Source organism: Megalopta genalis, chromosome 13 (assembly GCF_051020955.1).
Source record: "Megalopta genalis isolate 19385.01 chromosome 13, iyMegGena1_principal, whole genome shotgun sequence".
In the NCBI taxonomy this organism is placed as follows: domain Eukaryota; kingdom Metazoa; phylum Arthropoda; class Insecta; order Hymenoptera; family Halictidae; genus Megalopta; species Megalopta genalis.
In genome coordinates, this window is record NC_135025.1 from 9,287,897 (window position 1) to 9,302,840 (window position 14,944).

Genomic DNA, 14,944 nt, shown 5'->3' on the forward strand with positions numbered 1-14,944 from the left:
CCTTACCGACTTCGTTGGATCGCCGCCAGATGGCGGCAGGCTCCAGTCACCGCCTAGAGCGGGAATATTGATTATCGTAGGTGGAGGTAAGGTCGGCGGGAGAATCAATATTACTTTTCGCCGGCGAGCTCGCCATTTTCGACGTGATATTTTTCGTGGACGAACGACGAACGGAACCACGCGAGTTTCATCCGGCTGTGTGCATCGATCTCTCTCGATGTCTCCGCCATAATATAACCGGCCCGCCGCGCGACACCCGGCTACGATGTAGCATCAGTGGAATCAGCGGATCGTTTTTTTCTCGCTTAAGCAAATCTTTCTTTTCGTCGCTTCTACCGCAGTGTCTATAACTTCAATTGCAACGAACGCGCACGGTGTAACGCACACCTCTGCGATCCGCCAACGTCGTCCGATAAATACGGAACGACGCCGATCGCGCCGAGAACGAATCTTGGAAAAGTGCTCTAAACGGACCGGACCCACGGCTCGGAACCAAAATAAAAGGAACCAGCAGAATTACAACGAGAACCGCCGAGAGTTATTGACGCGATCTCGGCACCGTCAGCTGATTGACCTCGTTAAAAATAACCACGAACGGAAGAGTTAATTGCGATCGGACGTCGAAGAAGGGCAGAAAGGATCTCCGCTCTAAGGGATATATCAAGCTCTCTCTTCGAAGGGCGGACGCGTCGAAGAGATCCGGTATTTTCCCCGTGACTCGACCGACAGCAATTAGCTCTACGGAGCGATCGTTAGCGAGAGAACAGTCTCAAGTCAGCTCGGAACAAGGAGAGCTCCGTGCGTATCCGAAGGGATAGTGATCGCATCCTACGTCTTCTATGCGGCAAGATTCCCAAAACGGTCTGAAGATCAGGCCACCGGGCGACCACGGTGGTGTGCATCACGGCGGGGTCATGCTCGAAGAGGATATGGCTGGCGCACAGGATACCATATACCTGTGCAACTTCCGGGTGTCCGTGGACGGCGAGTGGCTGTGCCTGAAAGAGCTCCAGGACGTCGAGTTCTCGTTGCAGGACTCGTTGCAGCGGTCGCCGTCGCCCCCGCTCGCTCTCAGTGGTATAAATCATCACCATCATCATCACCGCCACCAGCAACAGCTTCCCGATCAGCGAGAGCTTCGCGATATAATGCCGCCAAGTCCGCCACCATTGCAGCACGTCTCCAGCTTGTGTCTGTACTCGATGTTCTTGCACCGTTCGCTTCACTCTTTACTACCTCTCTTTGGCTCTTTAATTTTCTTCACGAATCTTTTCCTCTTCCTCTCTCGACGCGACGCGTGTCGCGGCAACTTCTTCGCGGTTCGATCGGCTTAACGTTGCTTCTGGAGATCGAGGAACTGGTCCGACTGGATGTCGCCAGATTTCTTCTTTTGCTTCGTCGTCGATAGTCGGCAATGATTTCATACGATCCTGCTCTGTACAGGCCGATCTTCTCGAACTGCTGCTTGTCTCAACCGTCTTGCCGCCGGACGCAACGTTTTCGATCGGAAGATTTCGAGAACCCCGCGCACATTCGTTGCGATTCGATCGCGGGCAAATTCGATTCGAAACGAGACGTTTAGGATCGAAGAAATCTTGTCTGTCGAAAACTCTTGCGTCGATCAACGCGATACAAGACGGCTCTAATAAGTTCTAATAAGCTCTAATAAGCTCTAATAAGTTTATCGCTTGCTCGTTGTTGATCGGTTTATCCTCGTTACGATCCCCGAATTTGGGGAACCTCGTCTTAAACTCGTTGCTTTTCTCGTTTGGAAACGCTGCTTTGGAACTTCTTGTCCCGAGAGCGACCGATAGAAAGCTGTTTCTCGTGGTAGCCGAGATGTTCCCCGGTTTGTTGAACGAAAGTGCCCTTAACCTTTTAGGCACGACGCGCCACTATAGTGGCTTACTCTAGTATCTCACTCGGTCATCGTTTGAATCGAATAATCGTCTTCATATGCGTTGTTTCACACTTCTTTTGTGTTTTGACTTACAATATACAGACTTATCTTAACAATATAACTGTATCTTAACAATATACAGACAGAATATACAGACACTCTGTACAGTACATATCAGACTCTGCCTCATATCAGAAACAGCCTCGCGCAGACTTCAGCCGTACCTGAAAGGTTAAAACGACGAAATTTTGCTTAGAACGAATCATGTAAATTGTAAACCGCAGTAGCTCGTGAATGGATGTTGGTAGACAAAAGAGAGTTCCGCATCAGTATTCTCGTTTATGCTCTGTTTCGTAGTCTTGTCGATATATTGTTTAACTGTCGCTGAATTGTAGGACAATTCGTAAAAGCCTAATTGAATTGTTCGACGCTTGCAATCCGGGTTTCGTTTAACACTTTCTTTCCTCCTTGACCTCCGGTACCATTCTGTTTTTCTTTTTCTTTTCGAAGCGACCTCGCGGATCGATGCTTCTCTCTTTAAACTTCTTTCTCTGCTAAACTGGCCGCGGTCGAATCTGTCCTCCAGGCTCGCTCGTGAAACTGTGTTCGCCTTTCGTTAGCACGGTCTTTTTCGTTTCGATGATTTTGCGTTCTGCTTCGTTCGATATTCGCATTCATCATCCTCATAATGTGTACCTAACTGGCGGATTTGCTCCGTGAGAGCGTCGCAGAAGAAGAGCATTGCAGGAGCATTAATAACGATCGTAATTGACGCCAGTAACGGTTGAACACGTAGAGAGACGTTTTATTGCATGGCCTTCAAACTGGAAACAAGAACCTATTGTTTTTGCAGCACGGGACCCAGTCATCATCGAGAGGAGTAATCTCGTTAATATTTCGAAGCTGATCGTGAAGGAGCTGATCGAAACCTCGTTGAAATACAGTCGAATGCTCGATTCCGATCACATGCCGTTGCAGCACTTCTTCATCGTTCTCGAGCACGTGCTCAGACACGGTTTGCGACCAAAGAAGGTAAATCACACCTTGAAACTATCCGGACGACGATCTCGGCCGTGGAAAATGGCATTAACCCGCCTTCGATTTCAGGGTCTCCTCGGACCCAAGAAGGAGCTCTGGGACATACTTCAGCTTGTTGAGAAATATTGTCCAGAAGCGCAGGACATTACGTCCAGTATTCGTGATCTACCTACTGTTAGGTATAACCATGATTTTACTCTTGACCTTACAATTTAGAAATTGTTCAACGCCGCACTCTCCGGACGTTGCCACTGGACCGCGGAAGCTTATGCTAAACAGCGATCGTGTAATATATGCGCGAGATCTGTGCGTTGTTTCTGAAGAATGTGTATGAAAAAAAGTATTTTTTTAGCCAGAAAGATAAAGTCGCACGATCGTGCTTCATTTATTTATGTATAAATTTTGTATCATGAAATTGTAAAATAATTGCATAATTCGTTCTTCTGAACAATTACGATATCAGGGTGTAATCGGTAATCGATCGTACTTGTTTGTAAACAAATTCTGTGCACGCAAAAATTTACGAAACACGCAGGGAACACGTGCAACGCTTGAAATATGTAAAATTAACGATACATGTTCAAAAATATAATACATTTTATATAATGTAAGAAAAATAGAACATATTTCTGTCTGTCGAAATTTCGATAAACTAATTTATTCTTATAAAAATCTGCGTTTGCATAAACTTCTGCAGTCTAATCACACAATTTTGAACAATCTATGTATAATACCTTGTGTCGTGAATAAGACAAATTTATACGGTGTCCCACGAAACGTGTTTAAACATGTTTACATTAAATTTCATGATGTACATAAAATGTACTTTTCATTGAAGTTGTGTGTTTGAAATATTGTGTCATGATTGATAGTGACAGAGAATTGAAAACGTGATACAATTTCACAACGTTTTCGGGTTTACAATATTTGATGATCTATTCGATGGTGGTTACTGTATATTGGTACATCGAATTTTGAACTTTTATTGGATTTTTCTAATGTTGATCCTTTGGCATACGATTTATTATATTTTTATAATATACTATTAATATATATTATAATAGTGATAATAGTAATAATATAATAGTTATATATTATAATAATATATATTATAATAGTTATATATTATGATAATATGTATTATATATTATAATATTACTATTATTACTATTATAATGTATATTATAATATATACTATTGTAACACGATTTTTTCACAATTTCTTACGACGATTTAAACATTTTCGATGCTGATAATTACTCCGAAATTAAGGAAACGTCTGTCTATTGCATGGCTATACTCATACAAGCATTTAATAAATTCTATTCGACATTTTTATCGCAAGTCTGACTCGATATTACAGGGCAAGTGGTTAAATGTTGACGTTGGAAGAAATTCTGGAGAAAAGTATAGGAATCTATTTATAAAGATATTGGAAGAAATATTTTTACGCTTCAGATTATTCAAGCGTTCTGTTTAATATGTTGTCGAATTCGTCTTGACGTCATTTGCGTCACGGAGCATCGATACGAGAAAAACAGTGCTTATTGATTTATCGGGAAAGTGAAGAAACATTTTAAAAAGTTAGAATAAATGTTATCCTCTATAAGATATGACGCTAAAATATGTCGTACCAATATACAAATACTTTCTATCGTTCTCGAGTTTTATGAAACATTAAATCTTTTAATGTTTTTGACCGTTTCGAATGTTCTAGTTTCATTTTATCGAATGATCAAAACTGTTAAATAGAGTAATTAAATACAGAGAAAGGTTTAATCACTGGTTTCTATGCCACGCATTCTCGAACTTGTTGCCTGCAAAAACAAAATATCTAACTAAGCTGGGAAAAACTTCGAATGTCTGACTACGATTTTATTGACTTGTTATATATATATATATATATATATATATATATATACGTTTTGATAGTATACAAGTTCTACCGAGTTCTTTATGTAAAATACTAAGTATGATTGTTTACTAATTTTAATGATATAACAACGAAGTGATGCGTTTACAAGGTGCTGCATAAAACGTACTTAAATCGGTTATATTGGAAATCAATGAAATTCAATTTACATTGACGCTACATTTCGTCGGTGCATAACTAATTTCTCATTCTAATAAATTCTGTTGCACATGTCAGAATAAAAGACAAATTTCTTTTGTTTGTTGGGAAATTCTTTGCGATAACTAGACCGCTGATATTTATGTACTCGTTCTTTTAATATTCTGAATCGGTTCAGCAGAGTATAACAATGTCCTTCAATTCTTCTAAAGTCTCTACAATTTAACGCATAAAATTCGCAGTCTAGTGATGGAAAAAAGGTAACAATATTCATTTTGTTGCAAGATGCGGGATTTCTTAAATGTTATATTTTATTAATATTTATACACTACATAAATATCTAATCTAAACGGAGCTAATCGTTAAGAATCTGTCTACTGTCATTACATATATATAAAAGCTTGTTAACCTTCATACGTTCCTCAGGATGAAAGTTCCTCGATTCTCTGTTCCCAGATAGTGTGAAACGTTTGATTAAATTCGATTGCATTTTAACACTAAACCTACCGCGGTCAAAGTGACCGCTTTCTTATTTTGCAATTCTGCAAAGTTTCGAGACTCTTCGGTGGAAAACGCTTGAATAAGTTATATTATTGGAGCAAGTTTTATAATAAAAATTTTACAAATTCCAAATAAATTCGGTCTTCTCACTTTTGTGAAGCAGTACATGCCAGTTAGTATTACTGCTTGGTAGTTTTAGTGTTAAAATAAATTTCTCTAAATCGTATAGTTGTGAACGAACCACAAATTTTCGTTCAAAAGTGTCACGTAAAAATGAACGAAACTATTCCAGGATCTTCTGAGAAACGTACGACAGCTAAAGGCGAAGTTGATCGATCGAGATCCTTGTCAGACATTCGAAAATACAATAATTTCTTCCTAATTCGCGCCCAGATTGCGCACAAAAATGGACAATTTAGGAAGAGGAGGAGCGATTATTCGAGCTTTGCGGCTCGTTTTTACAGTTATTGACAATCGGTAACTATAAAAACGAGAGGCAGGGCTCGAATAATTGAATCTCTTCTTCCCAAATTTTTGTGTACAAGTTAAGCGTCTCAATTAGGGAGAATTTACTGTATTTCAATTATATGTAATTCTATATAATATATAAATATACGTTATAAGTTAATACAGTAAATTCTCCCTAATTTGTCGCTCAGCTTGTAAGCAAAAATGGATAATTTGGAAAGAGGAGGTAAGATTATTCCAGCCTTGCGGCTCGTTTTTACAGTTATTGACAATCGGTAATTATAAAAACGAGGCGCAAGGCTCGAATAATCATATCTCCTCTTCCCAAATTCCCCATTTTTGTGTACAAGTTAAGCGTCAACTAGGGAGAATTTACTGTATTTCAATTATATCTAATCCTAAATATACGTAATAAGTTAATACAGTAAATTCTCCCTAATTGACGCTCAGCTTGTAAGCAAAAACGGATAATTTGGAAAGAGGAGGTAAGATTATTCCAGCCTTGCGGCTCGTTTTTACAGTTATTGACAATCGGTAACTATAAAAACGAGGCGCAAGGCTCGAATAATCGTATTTCTTCTTCCCAAATTGTCCATTTTTGTGTACAAGTTAAGCGTCAATTAGGGAGAATTTACTGTATTTCAATTATATGTAATTCTAAATATACGTTATAAGATAAAACAGTAAATTCTTCCTAATTGACGCTCAGCTTGTAAGCAAAAGTGGATAATTTGGGAAGAGAAGGTACGATTATTCCAGCCTTGCGGCTCGTTCTTATAGTTGTTCACTAATCGGTAACTATAAAAACGAGCCGAAAGGTACGAATAATCGCATCCCCTCTACCCAAATTGTCCATTTTTGTCCGCAATTTTAGCACGAATTAGACAGAAATTACTGTGAACGATATGCTCGTAGATAATACAGCTGGAAAGAGCTTATTCCTAGAAAAACGCGAGTGCGATCTGTTTTTGGACACACCTTTTTCCACTGATCAGACTTCCTTTTTAGCAGCTATAAGCTGCATATATATACAGGTGTGATTGCGTTGGTATTTTCAGGACCGCAATGGGTAGGGCGCGAGCTTGGTTGCGTATGGCGTTGATGCAAAAAAAGCTAGCCGATTATTTGAAAGTACTGATCGATCACAAAGACGACATATTGTCCGAGTACTTCGAGCCGGACGCTTTGATGATGAGCGAGGAGGCGATCGTGATAATGGGTTTGTTGGTGGGCCTGAACGTGATCGACTGCAACTTTTGCGTGAAGGTTAGTCCGATTGTATTCGTTTCCGCGGGTGATTGTCGGTCGCCGTAGGGGATGTGCGCGTGGTGTCTCCGTGAGAACTGTTTTGCGACTCTGTTGCGACAGGAAGAAGATCTCGATTGCCAGCAAGGTGTAATCGACTTCTCGCTGTATCTGCGCAACAGCAATCACATACCCGGCGAGTCTCCGGACGACGAGGTCGAGAACGACAACATGACCACCGTTCTCGACCAGAAGAATTATATCGAGGAGCTGAATCGTCATCTGAAGTAACGAATTTTCTTTCGATTCGGGACTCGTTTTCGAGCCCGAACAAATCCCCCCTTCCTCTCCGCGTTCGCAGCGATATTGTATTTTCCGTCGATTTCAGCGCGACCGTGACGAATCTTCAAGCCAAAGTGGAATCGTTGACGACCACGAACGCTCTAATGAAGGAAGATCTGTCGATTGCCAAGAATAATATACTCTCGCTCCACGAAGAGAACAGGCAATTAAAGAAAGATCTGGGAATCGAGGTGAAAGACACGAACGAGGTACGGCATTTCGTTTCAGGGTCTCTCGCGTTGCGTCGGACGATCAAGCGTATGCACACGTGTTTCTTTTTCGTTCCAGAACGGAAAACCGCCTATTAAGATCACTGAAACAACCGCGGAAATCGAGGAACTGAGGAGTAGGGTGGAGGCCGAAAAGAAAATGCGACAGGATGCGGAGAAAGAATTAGAGTTACAGGTTCAGAATCGTTCTAACACAGCGTGTATTATTCTTGCAATATATTCCTGCAATTCGCGACTCCAAATCGGCATTGTTAAACGAATTATGCGTTCGAAATGTTGCATGAACGGTGCTGGTTCTACGCACGATTCTTTATCGAACGAATCAGCTTTTAATTCCAATTGCCTTAATGTCAGTATTGGATATCCCGACAAGCTTATCGATAAACTTTTGAAAAAGCATGCCGTTGTCAACGCGTGTCGTTAATAGTTGCACATTCGTGCAGATGTTTGGATGTTGCGCCTGGAATGATTAACTTCCGCAGCAAAATCTTTCATTCTTTTCGAGATACTATTTGGTTCAGCAATTCGATTGATCGAACTATTTAAACGAATGTTTCGCTAGACCGAACGTAAAGCTGAACGAAGGACGAGTCTCAAGATCTAAACGACTTCCTCGAATTAGTGTCATTTTTCGAAAAATCGCACAACAGAATCTTCCGGCACGCAACTTCCAAACGTCGCCGAAGATCCCGTAAAACTTTCCCGATGAAAATGAATATCGACCATGCCTCCCGAATCAGGACGATGTTAACGCGCGACCTCTGACGAACGAATTTTCTCTGGAACAGATCAGTATGAAATCGGAAATGGAGGTGGCTATGAAATTGCTGGAGAAAGACATTCACGGGAAACAAGACACGATCATATCGTTGCGGCGTCAGCTCGACGAGATCAAACTGATTAACTTGGAGATGTATAAAAAGCTGCAGGTGATGTCTCATACTCCTTTTTGTGCGTTAATCGTAACGTGGTGTGCTCGGTTCTAGAAAGCCAAAAAAAGAACAAATTCCTTGTCACGTGGAAACCGTTGCGAATGTCTCTCGATGTAATGTGGAACACAATTCGGAACAGCGAACGGAAGAAGCTGTAACCCTCGTTGCGATTACCAATCTCTTCATTGCATGACTCATAAAACGATCCCCATCATTGCACCTCGAAGGAAAACGCTTCGGCGACACGTGTCCCCGCAGCCCTAACATGACCAGCTTTACAGATGTTCTAGCGATCCTCCTTTATCATTGTGTAACTCCTTAGTGGTCTTCCGTGGCACTAAAGGGGGTCTCTCGGTAGCCTATCGAATTCCTTGTTTCTGGACGTGTTTCCGTTATAGGAGTGTGAGCACGAATTAACGCAGAAAGGTGAAATGGTGAGCCGGCTGCACGCGAAGACCAATCAGATCGGCAAGATCCTGCATAACCTCGAGAAGTACAATCACCTGATGATGGACGGGGACAGTATTCGTAGCCCGACCACGCCAAGTAGTGTCTCTAAATCGATTCTTAACAAAACCAGTCCTACGTCGCCGCGCGGCTGCCCGTCGTCAGGCAATGTACCCGGAGCCGATCAGCAATCGCCTCCTAACAATCAGCAACAGCTAATTAGTAGCCAGCAGAAGCCCGCCGGTCAACCCACTAACAATCACCAATCATCCAATAATGTTCAGCAACCCTCTAACAATCGGCAAGATCCCCGCAATAATAGCGAATCCCAGAAGGCTGACAGAGACGGCGGTAACGATGACGGTGCATCGTCCAAGCCCGATAAGAGCCCGGAACGAAGTTCGTGCAACGGCGAGGTCCCTGCGGCCGCGGAGCCGGCTCAGGAACCGTCGAATGTATAAAACGGTCTTTTGCCTTTCGAGAATGGTTTTTATACTGTACACCATTGACACACTTCTCGAGGCTGTACCGAGAAGCAACTGTTTTTTTATACGCCTGACGTGCTTCTGGAATGTCCAACGCCCATCCGGCAGGCACTGGACGATCCACACCTATGTGTAATATGTACACCGTGTCGCAAAGTATCATTTCATATTTTTCAATTATCTTCCGGAACGATCGAGTAATCTTCTGCTACGTTCAGTTGCATCGGAACAATTAGCAAGCTGTCTCTCTATGCCGCGCTCTCTAAAACGTTCCTGCGGAATCACGGAGCCTAATGATCGCGATTCACGGTCGAGCGAAGCGTCGTTGGACCTTTCAGAAGCATCGTGCACACGACACGACACGATACGATACGACTATTATCAAATTATAAAAACTAGAACTCTCATACGGAACTTCCTATAACCGATAAACGCGTAGAAGATTGACGGAATATCAATCGAAGAGTAATATATATGACGGTGAATTATATGAACGATTCACGCATCGGTACGCTTTCTAATGAAGTCTCTATCAAGGTGTGTTTCGATTGCGACACTCTATATAATATCAAATTAGCTGTGCTCTGTTACCGCATAATTGCGCTGTTGATGAAATTGCTATTCAAATATCGAACTATCGAAGACAATAACGTCAATAGAGGTTTTAACTGTATTACGCTTCTTTATGAAGTTCGATTGATATGTATGCCGCCCTTCATTCGGTTTTTGATTACGTTCATTGTCACCATAGGCTTGAGCAATTCGTCCCGTTTATACGGGACTATTAATTATCGTGTCATTCCAGCAACGATCATTCTTTACTGCATGGTTCATTGTTGAATAGCACAATTTTACGATGATAAACGTGTACGTCCAGTTGGCACAACTGGTATTGTTCAGGATGCGCTTCGTGGCCAGACTGCGGATATTTAATGCGAATTCTTTTTAGATACGGGAAGTTGATTTTTGCCGTTTCATACAGACTTTGCTAAATTTCCATTTCCGTGACGTTACAGAGTGGCGGATGGAAGCTTACGAGGAAAAGGAAGAAAGAAATTGCATTCGTTTTCAATTTTGATAGTTTTCGCCGGTTCTTATTTGACCAACGTTTGATTCTTGCCAAATGCAAGTCTCATTCTTTGGTTTTCGCCAGTGTCGACAAATTGATTTGATCGACAGTGTTTCAACCGGTCTTCTAACTGCCCTAGCGCTGATTTGCACAACGTTTCTTAACTTTATTTCAATAGTAATATCAGTTGCGAAACGAAAGCAATCCTTTTCGTAAAAACGATCCTTTTTCCCGACTGTTTTTCGTGGCTCACCGCTTTTTCGATTCGACCTAGTCTTCGAAAGTTTGTTTCACAAGTACTGTGGAACTATCTTCTTTTGTTCTCATAGTCTTAATTTGTTTCCCAGACAGATCGTCGTAAATTAACGTTCGTAAAACTCGGAGAAAACCAGCAGCGCTTAATTCGAGATTCAGAATGTCAAACGTGCATCTGCGCATCTCGAAACGCAACAAACCAAGTGTAGAATGCGAACTTTATGTACTTACGACGAGAATGAGGAGTTGTAATTTTTGAACTCCGAAAGGATTTAATGAATGCGTCGCGCGAGGTCCGCGCTTTATAAACGAACGCCAGTTACGCAATAAGGGTGTAATCGGAATTAATATTAATCGACTTGAAACACGGCCGCTGCTGTATCCAGTAGAACGAATCGACGTACCATAATCGCAATAGAATCTGCGGTCTGGCCACGGCGAAATGCAAGACAGAATGACGCTTGTTGGCAGGCGATCGATATCCTTTTCTAGTGTTCGATCGAATGGATTCACTTTGCATGCTTTTCGACTAATTTTACCTATATACATATATAGCGCAGTTTCTTACGTCGCTCGCAATTCCTCTCCGAGGGCCACTTTTACACAGAACACCAAACAAACTAACCGTCACCGGCTGACGTACAGCCGCAAATTCTATGTATATGTATATGATGTTTCTACGCATTGTACGATTTCAGGGGTGATACACAACACCTGATCGAGAAACGAAATCGATTTCATTTCGCTTTTCACTGAAACAGAATTTATTTCAGGAGTGCGAAGGCTCGCTTAAGCATAAGACAGAACTGATCACTAAATTGGAGGCTAAGACGCTATCGATGACTGAGAGCATCCAAAAAATGGATGAAAAGTATGTTTATTTGTCTTTCATTAGTCTTAGTTTCTATCTCATAAGCACGACTGACTCATTATCGGTCTTAGGTCGTAGTCGAAAGCGATTGTCGCATCAACCCCGAGTCCGGGGCAATTGCATCTCGACAATTTCTGTACAGTTTCTCTCGCTTGATTTCATAATTGTAACGATCTCATTGTTTGTTTGTAGTCACACACGTTCGTTCATCGTTTCAGAATCATCACCCACGCAAAGATCGAAAGGGGGAGCTTCGGTACGCCGAACGCGTTCGCTCGGCCACGAATTTCTTTTCCAATTTCTCGTCATTCTAATCGAGATCCAGCAACGGCGAACGGAAATTCGAATTGTCGCGTGTCGTTGCACAAATCGGTCGAGTTGCGCCCAAGCGTCGAGCGTTCGGCGCAACGAGGCCCCCCCGCAAGATAACTCATCCCATCGAAGCTGTTGATCGAGAAATATAAAAATCTTTTAATTTCTTTGTTTCTGCTCCAAGGAATATAGCCGGGCAAACAGAAACCAACTAAAACAAAACAAAAATAAAAAAAAAAAAACGAAAAAAAAGATACGAAAGAAAACGTTAGAAAGAAAAAGATACTAGGAACCGTTCGCGTTGTTACGTTTAGCATCCACGTACAAAGTATAGTCGTTGTGATAAGGATACAGATTTTCTATTAGCCCGTGTATCGCCCGATACGAATTTGCCGCGCGTCGTACGTCGGGCTCGGAGATAATTTAACGACGTATGCCCGACGGTTCTTAGCTAGAGGTGATTTATTTTTTACTTACTTAGGCATCGCGTCGCGCGATCGCGACCGCGATCGGATCTTTAGCGTATACATAGTTTACATATAGCGGAGTTCACGCAAATTAGACACAGAACGACTTTCGTCTGTAAAACGGAGATGTTGGCAAACCTTCACTCGACGGCTACCCCGCAATTACGTCTCGCATTATGAATATTAATGTTATAGAGTTGTCTCTCCGTGTTTCCCGCAATAATTCGTAGATTCTCACACTCGGCCCGGATAACGCGTGGCATCGACACCACCGTCGAAACCCGAAAAGCGCAGAATATATCGATTTCAATTTATTTTCCCTTTTTGCTCGTGAACGCGTGATGCGCGATCATTCGCGTCGATTGTACGTCAATTACGCCTGACGGCGCGTTTCATTCGATCGCCACGGAAATTAAACGATTCGGTTGTTGTATTTAAGGAACTGACTTGCGATCATGTTCGCCACCACACAATATATATCATCGACAAGACCCCCGCCCCGTCTGGTTGCTTTTTAATTCACGTTCTTCTTTTTCTTTTTTCTTTGAATTCACGGTCTTTATCTTGCTCCTGGTCGTTGTGTTCGACTGGCCGTGCGTTTTCTTTTTTTCTCTCTCTCTCTTCGAACGGCACCGTCGTTTCACGTTCATCAAAGAGACTTACAGTGCCATTATACGAGTATATAATTTATATTCTCTCTTTATAAATATAATTATGTATAAGAAATCGGCGAAATGGTCGTTATAATCCACCGATACACTACGTGTGCTTGTACCAATGCAGCGGAAATAAATTTATGACAGAAACCAGTTGCCATTTGATTACCCCCAGATCATGCATCGCTCGAGGTCAAGGGTGCGTCCACGCTTCCCTCGGGAGCTGATCGCTGGCTGCGTAAATGCCGCAACCTTCTATTTAGGACGACACCTTCCCTTCGTTTTTCATGTCACGGTCTACGCTTTCGCTTTGACGTCCGACGAAATGTCGTCCGAACGTACCTGTCGATAACAATGTCGAACACGTATCCCGTGTTTTCGATAGCCGATAGACGATTGTTATGGATTTTCGCGCGCCGAATACGAATCTGGAAGATCGAATTTTAAGAAATTTCATTTCGAAAATAATTTCAGAAAATAATCCCGTATTTTCGTTACGTTGCAGAACGTTTGCACAACGTTTCGGCCGTCTTTCGACGTTTCAAGAAATCGATCGCGCGCCAATTTCACGGAAGTTTTTAACTCGCTTTGGAAACCGAAGGGCTGGGATAAGATCAAACCATATTCCGTCGTACGGCAGATTCATTTTACCCGGAAATCGTGAAAGAAAGCTGCGACGCAGATCCTGTTTTCGACTGCGAAAATAAAATAGATTCGAGGCGCTGCGACATTCGAATCTATAAAAATCGCCTATCAGTTATCGGAACGCTCGGCAAAGTTGAAATTTATCAGTGTGTCCTGATTGACGATCATTTGGATTATTTTACTGAAACCTCTTTGTTTTCAACAATGTAATACATTTTGATAGAAAAGGAAAATAGGGAAAATTCATCTTCGTGATAAACAATTTTCGTTTGGTACACTTGTTTTTTGTACACGTAGTTTGCAAGAAAAATTAAGGCGAAAGAGTTAAATGACTCCCTGTAAAAAACTGTTTATTTTTATTTTGTCGTGGAACCATTTTTTATTCAGTACCTTTTTTCTGATAAATTACAAGAGAAATTAGTAAACCGAGAATTCAGAAAATATTAAAGACTATAAATTTATGTTTATCGTCATGTTCGGTGCAAACTAATTTCTTCCCAATTCGCGCTCAGATTGCGCACAAAAATGGACAATTTGGGAAGAGGAGATACGATTATTCGAGCCGTCTCGTTTTTATAGCTGTTCACAATCGGTAACTATAAAAACGAGCCGTACAATTTGAGCGTTAATTAGAGAGAATTTACTGTATTTCAATTATATGTAATTCTAAATGCACGTAATAATTTATTTGAGAATTTGATTTAAAAAAGGACGAATACAGTAAATTCACCCTAATTGACCCTCGGCTTGTACACAAAAATGGACAATTTGGGAAAAGGAGGTACGATTATTGCGGCTCGTTTTTATAGATATCGATTGTCAACAATTGTCCATTTTTGTGCGCAATCTGAGCGCGAATTAGAGAGCGAAATTACTGTACTACGTACAATGAAGTATCGAACAGTCAATTTGTAAATGTTCCCAAAGTTTTGTTTCTCTGAGAGGAGAGTTTCAGCTCCGAGGAATACATTTGATACGTGAATCGGTAATTTTCTACTGTGAAATATGGA

General features: G+C 41.6%; 1 protein-coding gene across 4 annotated transcripts in view; it reads left to right on the forward strand.

Moving 5' to 3' along the window:
* LOC117224946 (protein RUFY3) overlaps positions 1-14,944 on the forward strand; it is a 57,935-nt gene that overhangs the window by 1,254 nt on the left and 41,737 nt on the right. The window contains exons 1-10 of one of the 4 annotated variants that reach the window (XR_013034724.1): positions 162-1,191; positions 2,754-2,932; positions 3,008-3,117; positions 7,037-7,244; positions 7,347-7,510; positions 7,612-7,774; positions 7,854-7,970; positions 8,584-8,724; positions 9,126-11,854; positions 12,351-13,439. Coding sequence is in view for 3 of the 4 variants with exons in the window: in XM_033478181.2 (XP_033334072.1) it covers positions 840-1,191; positions 2,754-2,932; positions 3,008-3,117; positions 7,037-7,244; positions 7,347-7,510; positions 7,612-7,774; positions 7,854-7,970; positions 8,584-8,724; positions 11,757-11,854 (1,532 nt within the window). In the remaining variant the exon portion in view is untranslated. Of the gene's footprint in view, positions 1-158; positions 1,192-2,753; positions 2,933-3,007; positions 3,118-7,036; positions 7,245-7,346; positions 7,511-7,611; positions 7,775-7,853; positions 7,971-8,583; positions 8,725-9,125; positions 11,855-12,350; positions 13,440-14,944 lie in introns of those variants that run through there. The other 3 variants (XM_033478181.2, XM_076526116.1, XM_033478183.2) reach the window with 3 other exon arrangements.